Raw genomic sequence first — 13,634 nt, forward strand, 5'->3', positions numbered from 1 at the left:
TTGGCATTTACAGTTTATCCCACACCAGTGGTACTATTTTTCCTGCTACCTAGAATCATTAAAGGAGTTATTTCATTTGTAGGACTGTATTTTATATTATTTTTTATTCATATTTTAATTACTTATTTTTGATAAATATATATATATATCTTTTTTTACGATGCTCCAGATATAGTGTGTGCCATCCAGATTTATTCCAAGTATATCAGTATATCAGGCGGGGGGTAACCCTAGGATAGAGCACCACAGTCCAGAAAATCTGAACAAGTGAGCCGCTATATTTCACTCTTTCAAAACAAATCATATCAAAGAAAATCACTACGGATGTGACAATACCGAGCAGAGAAAATCATTTAGATCGTAAATACATTTGTTCTGATCGTCAATCATCATCATAGCAAGTGAACTAATAGGAACTCTAGCTTTATGCACTGTAAAACACTATCACTTTCCGTGTCCTATCACTTGTCTGCAGGACTGTGCTAATGGCTGACTGCCATGGGCACTGTGAGTTAATACTTCCAAAATAGCCTGCCCATCAACACCCCCCGGTTCATCCCCCATACAGTAAACGCTCTTCTACTATCTTACTGAAAATAGAGAGTGAGTGAGAACTGATGGCTGTAAGGGATAAAATAAATAAGTGACCATAACAGAATTTCTATGACACCCATGAACAGTGCTGCCCTAGGCAGGTGCCTATATTACCTATACAGCAAGACCAGCCCTGATTGAATGATACTGGAAGGACCCCAAGTAACCAACGGCGGATGGAAGATTTGTTTCCATGTAAATTATTGCAGTTTTGTCCTTAATAGAAACTTAAATCACAAAAGTTTGTACACTTTTTGTACCCTTTGTACACAGGGCCTGGTGATAACAGCATTTTGGAATGAGACTCAGATGCCCTGGTGCCACATCCCAACACAGGTCCAGGACGCCCAGGACTTTGTAGCCAGATAGGATCTGTTAGGAGGACTGCTATAAAGTGGTTTCACTGCCCCGAGGATTCTTCTCCATGTCAGAGTCATCATACTCTGAGTCCATCTCGATCTTCACTTGCGGGACAGCACCGGCTACACTTCTAGGATAGCCGATAGCTGGAGATGGAGGGCAGGAGATCTTCAGGTGCAGAGTAATGCTGTAATAAGGAACATCACCGGCAACATTATTATTTGTGGTTAAAGGGTTTTTCCAACATCAGTATCTTATCATTGGGGGTCCGACACCTGGGACTCCCACCGATCAGCTGTTTGAGAAGGCATTGGCACTCGCAGTAGTGCCATGGGCTTTTCACAGCTTTCTCTAGGCCGAGTGACATCACGTTCATCGGTCACATGGCCTAGGCACAGCGCAGCCCCATTGACGTGAATGGGGCTGGGCTGCGATACCAAGTACAGCCACTATACAATGTACGGCGCTGTGCTTGGTGTACACAGAGAAGACAGTGGCCCTGCGGCGAGCACCGCTTAGTTGATTGGTCTCGGACCCCCACCAATCAATTACCAATGACCTATCGAGAGGAAAGGTCATCAGTAAAAAGATCTCAGAAAACCCTTTTAAAGGGTTTTCCGACCATTAACATTTATCACCTATCTATAGCCATTAATGCGGCAGACATGTACGGTGCAGAGCAGGAAGAAGTCAATTAAATTCCGGACAATGACTGGAAAACTACTGTGTAGATATCAATTTGCACCCACCTGCGATCTATATCAGATCCGTTTGCAGAGGAATCTGAATGCAGAGCCTCTGAATGGCCAGTTCTCTCCTATAAAAAAAACATATATATGCAAAGTTAGCAGTTTTTCACCCGAACCAGAACGGCACAGCTGTACTGTAGACCCATGGTGTGATGCTGCCCTCTAGAGGTGCATTAATTGAATCGCTTCTGCAGTAACTGGCAATAAGTACAATATATTTATGTGGGTGAGAAAAGCGCCATCTGGTGTCCATTAGCTGGAAAGGACAAATACGTTCTACTCAGTAGCTTTTTATGGAAAAAATTTGATAGTGTGTCAGAAAGGATTTTATGCTGAGAAACCCTGATCATGAATGAGCTGAAATGTTGCAGAATTAAATAACTTAAATAAAAGATGCATTGGTTGCAAATACAGTTGTAGACATCAGGTATGTGTTGGGAGATTTTGTCAATGTTGTTGGGATCATTAATCTATGTCAGTGTACTGTGGTTCCTCGGGGCCACCACAAAACATTATTCTCCCTCCATCTATACATGGACATATCATCAACAAGGTCTAATAGGTTATCTGTGAATTATCTCATAAGAAATAGACCATAGTGACAAGCTTTTAGCTCTGAATTCAGCTCCAAGCAGGGTTATCTTCTGCTGGACCTTTGGGGCCCATTACTGTGTTGGAGTCTGGGCCAACCAAGAGATCCTCTAGTGCTCTTATGATCTTCTACCCATCCCTCTCAGAAGATCTCACTAAAACAGGCTGGTTATGAATGCAAATATCTAATGCTATAGACACCTCATGGTCAACATAGCTTCCATAGCTATCTACTGTATAATCACCACTGTCATCTTCACATTTATCCACACTTACCTCATCACTATCCACCTCGTCTTTCCCTTTCTTCTTTTTGTTCTTGTCTTCCTGCTTTTTCTTTTCTTTTTCTGGTAATATGTCATCCAACCAGGCAAGGTCATGTTGGCTGAACACCCAGTCCAGCATCTTTCTCACCATCATCAGGCCAAGGATCTGAGAAGAAACCAGAAACATAGCCCATGTTAGGATTTATACATGAAGGAGTGTATCAGGGGCATGGAGTGATTCAGGAGTGACCAATCTACTAAATCATTGCAGCTTCAGAAGCAGGGTTTGACTTTATTTTAGACCACACATTACATGTCTTGTGTACTTGAAGAGGTGGCCTTGCATGACCTCTGTTATTCTGCATACCCCCCTCTGGGTCACATACAACAGTGTACGAATCTGCAAATCCATGGGATGTGTGCACCGTATGCAATGCAGCATAATGTGCAGCAGGAGACCAAGTCTCGTGCAACCAGCTCTGCCCTTGTACATATAGCACAAAGGTGGGGTAAGGGTACTTTCACACTAGCGGTTTTCTTTTTTTCCGGTATTGAGTTCCGTTCTAGTTTTATCCTAATGCATTCTGAATGGAGAGCATTCCGTTCCGTATGCATCAGGATGCATCAGTTCAATCCCTCTTACGTTTTTTGGCTGGAGAAAATACCCCAGCATGCTGCAGTTTTCTCTCCGGCCAAAAATCCTGAAAACTTTCCGGAATGCCGGATCCGGCATTAATTTCCATTGAAATGTATTAGTGCTGGATCCGGGGTTAAAATTGCTGCATTGACGGATCCGTTCTTCCGGTCCGCGCATGCACAGATCTGTGGGAAAAAAAAAAATACTGTATCCGTTTTTCCAGATGACACCGGAGAGACGGATCCGGTATTTCAATGCATTTATCAGATGGATCCGCATCCGTATCCGTCTGACAAATGCCATCCATTTGCGTTCGGATTGCCGGATCAGAACTGCCTGCCGGAATCCTCTGCCACAAGTGCACAACCTTTTTAGGCTTAAGGGTCAGATTTTCAAAAAGCACCAGTCTCAACAGTCACAAGAAAACCTATAATGTTTTGATAGTTTATGCCTTAGTTGTCTCATAAGTGGGGGCTACATTTGTAGGAGAATAAAGAAACAGAATAATTGGCTCTTGTGCCCTAGTACCTAGTGCCCCTAAAACAGTGGCAGCCACACTGTACCTCTCATAACCCCTATTACAGTGCCATCCACACAAGGCACCGATAGTACTGTCTCTATTCTAGCTGTATATATGTCAGCAGCCACTAGAGCACTCACAGGTATCTTCCAGGTCCTGCTCTGATATCTATGATCAGTGCAGGAAAGAAGTATGCGGACACGGAATAACATGTTGGTGCTCTCATGCCACACAGAGTGGCATTGTGGGCTGCAGGTTTTACACACCTGACCTATAGGAAGGCAAAGCAATCCCTATGAGAATGCACACATAGTTTCACTGAGGCTATCTATAGACGCCAAACCTGTTCCTCACCATGACTGGGAAAATGATGGCAGCAACCGTAGACTTCAGAATCCACAGAACAGCAAGACAGACAATCTGGACAACGGTGAAGAGATGAACTCGACGTAGAGGAACATGTCTGAGATATGCATAGTCAGGCTGGTGCTTTGCAGGCATCATGAAGAGCTTACAGCGATCCCAGAACTGGTAAGAATGAGACAGAATATTTTTTCCTTTTTTTTTTATTGTGTTTCACTTTTCCCCCCAGAATATTAGTAGATCATAATGACACTCCAGTGTCGAGGTTGAAATAATGAGAGGGATGGCTGTGGAATGGATACCTACTGGACCATTTATGTCTATGGAAGAGAAAACATTTTCTAAAAACGCATTATGGATCAGGCTTACCAATAACTACACCAAGGCTAGGCAATGGGATTGTGTTTTATGGTTTATTACAGGACAACATATTCTCAGACCTTGCTAAGAACAACTTATGATAGACGTTCCACAAGACCTTAACCAATTAACCATTTTCTAAAAAGGCATTATATGTAAGTGATATTTTGTCTTACTGAGATCAATATACTCAATGACAAAAACAACTTTGTATGTGTGAATGTAATGATGATAAATGTAAGTTATTACAACATTAGAGGGAAATGATAAGTTTACTGAGGGAAACTGTACAATAGAAAGGAGACTCTAGTACCCTGTTGGGTCTACTCTAGCCTTGATACAAAATGAGATATGGCCTCTAATTTGGGTACAAGATGAGATACGGTTGGGCATGGAGGCACACAGGTTCTGTATGATATCCTGCAGCACATCTTCCTACAGATGCTACAGCTGGGTCTGTAGATCCTGCACACTCATAGGTTGCCGAAGCTGGTGCCCCAGCTGGTGACATAAATGTTAGATTGATGATAAATCTAATGAGTGGGCAGCCAAGGAAGTGTTGCAATCTGGTGGAGACATTCCTGGGAAACCCTTGTTCTGTGTAGGTAAGCATTGTCCTGCTGGAAAATGCCAGCTGGAAGCTTTGCCATGAGAGGCATCAAATGTGGCTGCAGGATGTCCTGCACATATCGCTGAGCTGTTAATGTCCCTTGTATCACTACTAGGGGTGACCGACTGTCCTATGTGATGGCTCCCCAGATCATCACACCAGCATTTGGGGCAGTGCATTGCCCAACAGCAAATTCAGAATTGAAGCGCTCATAACTTGGCTGTACTTATACAAAACCTGGATTCTTTGATAAGGACAATACAATTCCAGTCTTAAGTCCAGGTTTCTTGTTCACGGCACCACTGCAAACTAAGGCAATGTTGGCTGTCTGTCAATGGCAGGACATATACTGGGAGCCGTGACACCAAATTTCCTTCTGCCAAGTGACTGGAAATGGTTCAGGCAGATACAGGGGTGTAATTTAGGTGCCACCTGTGTCTGGGTGGTGGGTAACGAAAATGTGGGAGCTGCTCGTACTTGTAGGCCAATCAAATGATCATCTCCACTGGGGGTCTGTCTGGGCTGCCCAGAGCCTGTTCACTGTGTGTGCATGCCCTTACGTAACCATTGCTCCCAACACCTCCTAACAACTAGGTCAGAACTACCTAGATGACAGGCAATAATTCAAAATGACCATTCTGTTTCTCTCAGTCTAATGAGAAGCATGAGTTTTGCAGCAATTCTACATTTCTTTTTGGGTGTTTGGTACAATCTCTCCTTGGGGAGAGAGCGCCTTAATCGGCATGAGGAGAATTATAGGCCATACATGCTCCTCTGGAATTCTGGGAAGAAAGCTCTGCCTCTAATGCCAGCAGATGTATCCTAGAAGTCAATGTTCGACCATTTAAATAGGCCTTGAGACATGACTCTTATATTAAATAAGCCAGCATCTCATCTGCAGACAGTTGTTTTGGGGTGATGTATGCATGGCCTATATGTCTCCTCATGGCATTAAGGTGCTCAGTCCCCAAGGAGAGATAGTACCCCACCAAATCCTGACTTTAGGCCTCTCATCCAGTTAAGGCTACTTTCACACTTGCATCCAGAGCGGATCCGCTCTTATAATGCAGACTTTGGATCCGTTCAGAACGGATCCGTCTGCATTATATTGTAGAAAAAATTCTAAGTGTGAAAGTAGCTTCAGACGGATCCGTCCAGACTTTACATTGAAAGTCAATGGGGGATGGATCCGTTTGAAAATTGAGCCATATAGTGTCAAATTCAAACGGATCTGTCCCCATTGACTTACATTATAAGTCTGGACGGATCCGTTTGCCTCCGCATGGCCAGGCGGACACCCGAACACTGCAAGCAGTGTTCAGGTGTCCGCTTGCTGAGCGGAGCGGAGGCTGAACGCTGCCAGACTGATGCATTCTGAGCGGATCCGCATCCACTCAGAATGCATTGGGGCTGGACGGATGCGTTCGGGGCCGCTTGTGAGACCCTTCAAACGGAGCTCACAAGCGGAGCCCCGACGCTAGTGTGAAAGTAGCCTAAGCCAGTACTCTCTGTTCTGAGTCATATCTCAAGGCCTATTTAAAGGGTCGAACATTGACTTCTAGGATAGCTGCCTTACATCTGGTGGCATCAGAGGCAGAGCTTGTTAAGAGCTCATTTGCATCCCTTCTTTCTGTGTGTCTTATTTTATTTTTTTGCCAATGAGTGTATGTGGTGAAGAACACATCCAGAAACCTTGTCATGGACTAATTGCAGTAAACAGGAGGTCACAGAGGGACCCAAACATAAACCAAAGCAATGATCCAATGACAGACACCTCAATAGTAAGCTGACATAATTTATGGAGGCCATACTGAAGGACATAGAATCTTTACCAATATTAATGGCTGGTTTGGTGAGGGATCTGCTTGCTTCCATATCTCCTATGCACTGCTGGCCTTAGTGGTTAACACCATCATTCTCTTTTCATTGCCCGATTTTATAATACAGAGATGTTCCACAATATCAATCAGAGGCATTAAAAAGCAGCAGTTAGCTCCAAAGCAAAATATCATGACTACCTTCAACAGCAAGTGATATAGTAAGATATTAAAAGCTCAGGATTATATCAGTCTCTGCAGAATCAATGGTTTAATTTAGTCTTTCCCTTGAAATCCTATCCATCAGTTTCTTTCACTCTCCCCGTCAACCAACCACAAATTTTTCTAACTGCACCATAGCAGCTGATATGCTGGCTGCTTTGGTAGTTGTAGCCATGATTTCCAGACCTATGATAGGTCACTATGACATATTAAAAGTTTTCCGAAAATGAAGTTACTTGATGGTTCAGTTGGGGACAGTTCATTGACTTATGTATGGCCAACATACACATACAAATATATTTATGAAACAAATATGAAAAATAGATCTCCCAAATTCAAAGGTCTGCTAGCGCTACTCTCTCTACAGGTATGTTAGTGTTACAATGGAACCCAAAGTGGCAAAAAAAGGGAGAACATACACTGAATTAATATATTTTATCACACATTTTGGTAGGTTAGGATAGTAAACAGCTGACCCTCACCTGGATTCCATTGAGCGAAGCAACCCCCATGTACAGAAAAATTCCATAAAGGACAGGCATTGGAATGTACTAAAAACAAGGTCACAATAATCTTCAGTTAATAAGGACAATAAGAAGTTTACCGTAACTACATAACTTTTTATGTGTTGAGATATTTCACATTGTAAGGCATGATTTTGTGGATATTAAACATCCCTGTTAGGAGGGAGTGAGAAACTAAATGAGTTAAAGAGGACCTTTCACCGAATATTACACTATGAACTAAGTATACATACATGTAGAGCGGCGCCCGGGGATCTCACTGCACTTACTATTATCCCTGGGTGCCGCTCCGTTCTCCCGCTATGCCCTCCGGTATCTTCGGTCACTAAGTTATGGTAGGCGGAGTCTTCCCTTGTTCTGCTGTAGCGCTGGCCAATCGCATTGCAGAGCTCACAGCCTGGGAGAAAATAACCTCCCAGGATGTGAGCTCTGCGCTGCGATTGGCCAGCGCTACAGCAGAACAAGGGCAGACTCCGCCTACCATAACTTAGTGACTGAAATCTCTGCCTACCATAACTTACTGAGCGAAGATACTGGAGGGCATAGCGGGAGAACGGAGCGGCGCCCAGGGATAATAGTAAGTGCAGTGAGATCCCCGGGCGCCGCTCTATATATCTTTATACTTAGTTCACATTGTCATAATCGGTGAAAGGTCCTCTTTAAATATGCTTAAAATTGGTTGAATAGTGTGCAGGGCTGAAAATAATAATAATAATAATAATCGTAATGATCATACTTTATCAGTAACCTATAAATGCTAAGGGCACCCAATACTTACCTCAGAGTATGGAGGAATGTGTATTGTGTGTGGCATCCTGCTGAAAAGGACATCAGGTCAGGAACAGCCACTGGTAGGGAAAGACCTGACAATCAGGACCTGCCTGGGCAGGGAGAATCTGAAGGGAAGCAACCCAGCAGATCCCTCTCCCATGCTCAGCTTTGCTTGAAACTGTGGAGGGAATTTGTCAAGTCTTGTGCTCCAGTCTTCTGGCATCAAAAAGTCACAACTTCCTTCCGCAAGTCCATTTTGTGTAAAAAAAATTCAAACTTTTTTCATTTTTCATATTTCAGAGTAAAACACAGGGGAAGATTTCATACACCAGTCTTAGTAAAGAGGCCAGTAGGATACGGTGTGGCAAATTTACTAAGAGACGCAGGCTTCTTAATCAATGTGGCGCATCTTGGGCTGTTCATGCGCCAGAAACTGTAATCTACACCATTTATGAGCTTATTGAGCTGTAACTTGTTTCTGGCGTGAAGTCAGATAAATCTGTCTCTGCTCCTTTGCACTAAGCTCCCCCCCACACTTTTTTTTTTTAAGTACTGAGAGAGGCAGAGAATCCCCCAAAAGTTGTATTTAAGCTAAAAGGACTTGCACAAAATGTGCAACTTTCTGGTGCTAGAAGACTGGCTTGATAAATTCTGCCCATTGTCCTTTACAATTTGTGAGCCCATTAGTATTTGAGGCTGCTCAAGGTTAGGGTATTATGACTCTATTGACAGTTTTCCTTCAACCTTTTATGTGAACCTTTTCCTTTTACTATGGAGATGGTGTACTTTGGTGCATTATTTGCCCCCTTCCCCATTGTTATTTATTTTTAGTATCAATCCTCTTCCTGATGTCCTATGGTTCTGGCAAATGTGCAACCAACTTACTACAGTGTATGCGATGTAATGTATTCGCATACTACGCATAAAGGACCTAGGAGTATTGCTATGGTTAATTTTGTTCTATTATAGGTTAAATTTTGTTTTATAGAAAAAAAATTATATGTTATCAAAAATCATGGGACTGGGTTATGGAGAATTATGTGTGGCTCTACACTAGGACCAAACCGTGGAATATGGCTCTACTCAAGATCTGCCCTTCAAATTGATGTAGAATTTGGTTACTGAATGTCTAAGCAGTTGATGGTGTACAAGGAGAAAGAATAAAACTTACCTTGAGAACTGGAGCGAGGAAGACGGAGATCCCAGTAAGGACGAATACTATTATTCCGGTGACTCGCTGCTCCCTGGTGAATACAAAATAAGACGTGTCCAGTACTAACACTGTGGTTCACTAATAAGATCTGAAAACCCTTACTACATGTGTCGGAAATGATCAAATTCTGAAGATCCAACTGACATAAGAACAGTGCAAGTAAAATTCTCAGTATTTGGAAATTCTGGAACCTATAAAATCTCGAGTGAGTCTGGTCACCTTTCTTGAGTCTCTGGGGACTGAGAACAGAGGGTTGTCATGAGATATGTCCATGCTTAGAGCAAGACTTTGTTGTGGCACATACTCTCACAATTGAGGCTTTTGAATGGCCCATGCCCATTACTGAGATAACTATTATATCTGAGTGGTTTATGTAGGTCTTAAGGATATATAATTCTACCTACCTCACTCCCAAGAACTGTGGTTGTTCTCCAGGGGCACTGGTCTCTGTCTCCATTTTCAAGCTGTCAATGTGGGCAATAGAGATGACGGTGGCAGCCACATACCATGGCAGGCCCATGAAGGAGCAAACAGCCATAAGAACGCCAACCCAGAAGAGGTCTAGATGGTAACCACTGGCTTTCTGAAAAAAAAAATGATGTTTCTAATACACGTCATTCACTATTCTACACAAAATCCATAGTTCCTCAATAGATTCGGGAGTCTAACTTTGGTTTATCTGTGAAACCATTTAGCATTTTTAAAATCTATTGATATTAATCAATACAGATGAGTGAATTTCTTGAAATTCGTTTCAGGTCTGATTCTAACAAATCAGTCTTAAGATTAGATTGGAGTATGAATAAATTCGGCATGAATTGAAAGTTGTCACAGCCGCTATCTCTGGCTGTGACCTTCCGTCCTTGCTTGTTCGGCGCTCCTCGCTGAGGTTCCGTTTCTGTGTGTTCTTTGATTCCTTATGGGTTAACTCCCCTGTGTGCCTATTAGGAGTTAATCCCCTCTGTCTGCTCCATGGGTGTGGCTTCTCTGCTGCACCCATGGAACCTGTATATAAGGCTGAGGTTTCCTCAGTTCTGGGTCAGCTCTCCTGGTGTGTGTTGTCTTGTCCTGCTCCTGTTTGTACTCACTCTCCCATGCTGCTGACCCATGGGATCCGTGTCTGTCTGTCTGTGCTCTGTGGGTTCCCCTACTTGTTCATTCCCGTCCTCTTTCCTGTCTTTCTGTTATCTGTTCTGCCAGTTATGTTTTAGTTACTTTGTGTGTATTCATATGTCTGTGTTCAGCAAGCCTTTGCAGCAGAGTGGCATGCGCAAGGCCATGCAGTTTACTACTGGTGGAGCAAGTCCTTCTCTGCTCATTGTCACTCCTGTTTCCTTGCTATGTACTCCTGCTTGTGCTATTAGTTGCCCTGTTTGTATTTGCCTGTCTGTTATGTATGCCTATGTGCCATCGGTACCTTCTGGTACCTGTTGTCCATTCGCTCCTGCTGTCACTGTCTAGTTCACGCTCCAGAGTGGGCCCTGGCAACTTCCTGCGGCAAAGTCTAACCCTACCATCTAGGGCTCTAGTGAATACCAGGAGTTGCTTAGTCACGCCCCTCTGGAGTATTACTAGACAGTGGCGCAGTGGGGGTTTTCTCCCACTGTGCTGACGGTACATAGAGCTCTTGTTTTGTCTGTGCTGCCTTCACTGGTTTTGGTTTGTGCAATAAACTCTTCTGTTTGTTTATTGCTTGACGACGCGGTGGTCTCTCCTGGGACCTCCAACTCGTGACAAAAGTGCTCACCTTTCCCTGAAAAGTTCTGTATGAGACTGTGAGGTCTCCTAGGACTGTATCCAACCAATTTCAAGCTCTTTAACGCCAAAACAGCATAAGTAATCTTAAAATGATAGTGACATGTACTGTATGGCTATGAGTAAACGTATGGTGGCTAGTGGTAATAAACAGCCAGTTTAACCCCTATTACAACATGCTCTGTACATGTACGGCGCATGTTGTCTCTGTGAAGATGTCACTCAGGTAAAATATGTGTAAATAAAGCATGAAATTTAAATTGAAAAAAATACAAAAAATAAAAAAAATTCAAATCACTCTCCTTTCCCCATATTAAAAATAAAAATAAACTATAAAAAATGCACTGCCACAACCTGAAATGACTCTACTATTAAAATATAAATGTATTTATCCCATACGGTGAATGGCATAAGGGGGAAAAAAAAGTCAAAATATCCGATTTGCCATTTTTTTTGTCTCTTCACTCCCCCCCCACACAAAAAACTAAATGAAAAAACATATCAAAAAATCATACACACTCCAAAATGCTATTAATAAAATCTACAGATTGCCCCACAAAAAAATTTGCTCTCATACAGCTCTGTAGATAGAAATATAAAAAGTTATGAGGGTCAGACTATGACAATGCAAACAAAAAATATATATTTTCAAAATTTGTAATATTTTTTTTCAGTATCGAAACACAAGAAAAAGTATATAAACGTAGTATTGCTGTAATTGTACCGACCCAGAGAATGAAAGCAATAGGTCAGTTTTACTGCATAGGGAACTCCATAAAAAAATTAAATCCATAAAATTATAGGAGAATTGCAATTTTTTACTAATTTCACTCCATTTGGCATTTTTTTGCCTGATTCCCACTACGTCATATGCAATGGTGACGTTAGAAATTGCAACTTGTCCCGCTACAAGTCCTCCTACCAGTACATCTATGTGAATAAAAAAATGTTCTCCAGGGATTAATAGCACACTGCAATGTTGAATTTGTTATGATTTTTTTTATTAAAAGAATAGTCCAAAAATTGTCCTTTATTGGGGGAACATGTCTGCCGATGTTTATACACACATGATAGTATCAGAAGTTGCAATGAATTGTTCTGAACAAGCGATCCAAAATTGTGTGCAGCAGTTTGTGTCCAGCTGACTCCAGTTTTTTGTCTGGTCAATTCTCTGCATTTTTGTCAGATTGTGGCCAGATCTCCGCCAGACACCTTTATACTTAATGGAGCAGGCGGGCATTCCAGTTGCATCTGGCAGTGCCAGAACTGGAGAGTTCCAGTGGGCTGTTTTCTAGCTGTAAAGGGAACCTGTCACCGGGATTTTGTGTATAGAGCTGAGGACATGGGTTGCTAGATGGCCGCTAGCACATCTGCAATACCCAGTCCCCATAGCTCTGTGTGCTTTTATTGTGTAAAAAAAAACGATTTGATACATATGCAAATTAACCTGAGATGTGTCCTGTCCCTTACTCATCTCACCTACAGGACTCATCTCAGGTTAATTTGCATATGTATCAAATCGTTTTTTTTTACACAATAAAATCACACAGAACTATGGGGACTGGATATTTCGGATGTGCTAGCGGCCAGTGGCGCACCTACAGGGGGGGTCCAGCGGGTCTGGACCCCCCCTAGAACAACCAGCCGAATTTTTTTTTTTTTTAATCTTTCAGGGCCGCACCGCCGCTGGATGTAATTGCAGCGGCCGCGGCGGTGGTGGTGGGGGCCGTGGGAGTACTAGGAGATGAGCGCTTCCATTGTGGAAGCGCTCATCTCCATATCTAATCCATCTGTATCGCTGTCCTTAGGACAGCAATACAGATGCCTGTGCTGTGCTGCGGCAGGGGAGGGAGAGGTGGGTCATTTTTTTACTGGCACATTATGGTAGGCACTATAGGGGAGGGCGGCACTATGGAGGAGTGGAGCACTATTAGGGCATATGGTGGCACTTTGAAGGGGCATTTTTTACTGGCACATTATGGGGCGGCACCATGGGGGAGAGGAGCACTATGGGGGCATCTGGGGGGGTCTAAAGGGGCTTTTTTTATTGACATATTATGGGGGCACTATAGGGGAGAATGGCACTATGGGGCATCTGGTGGCACTATAGGAGCATTATTTGGGGGCACTGGGAAGTGGGGGCTCTAAAGGGGCCTTTATTCTTATTGGCACATTATGGGGGCATTATGGCATCTGGTGGCACTAAGGGGGCATTTTTTTACTGGCACATTATGGTAGGCACTATAGGGGAGAGCGGCACTATGGGGGAGAGGAGCACTATT

At 43.0% G+C, this 13,634-nt stretch overlaps 1 protein-coding gene across 1 annotated transcript in view; it reads right to left on the reverse strand.

The window, feature by feature from the left end:
• Nucleotides 1–958: 958 nt before the first annotated feature.
• The window catches only part of SLC4A5 (solute carrier family 4 member 5), a 122,821-nt gene continuing 110,145 nt past the window's right edge, over nucleotides 959–13,634 (reverse strand). The window contains exons 19-25 of the mRNA XM_040415793.1: nucleotides 10,002–10,180; nucleotides 9,556–9,628; nucleotides 7,572–7,640; nucleotides 4,072–4,245; nucleotides 2,571–2,726; nucleotides 1,704–1,771; nucleotides 959–1,141 (exon numbers count right to left, since the gene is read on the reverse strand). Coding sequence (XP_040271727.1) covers nucleotides 982–1,141; nucleotides 1,704–1,771; nucleotides 2,571–2,726; nucleotides 4,072–4,245; nucleotides 7,572–7,640; nucleotides 9,556–9,628; nucleotides 10,002–10,180 — 879 coding nt within the window. The 3' untranslated portion in view covers nucleotides 959–981. The remainder of the gene's footprint in view (nucleotides 1,142–1,703; nucleotides 1,772–2,570; nucleotides 2,727–4,071; nucleotides 4,246–7,571; nucleotides 7,641–9,555; nucleotides 9,629–10,001; nucleotides 10,181–13,634) is intronic.

The sequence above is a fragment of the Bufo bufo genome, chromosome 1 (assembly GCF_905171765.1).
Source record: "Bufo bufo chromosome 1, aBufBuf1.1, whole genome shotgun sequence".
Classification (NCBI taxonomy): Eukaryota; Metazoa; Chordata; class Amphibia; order Anura; family Bufonidae; genus Bufo; species Bufo bufo.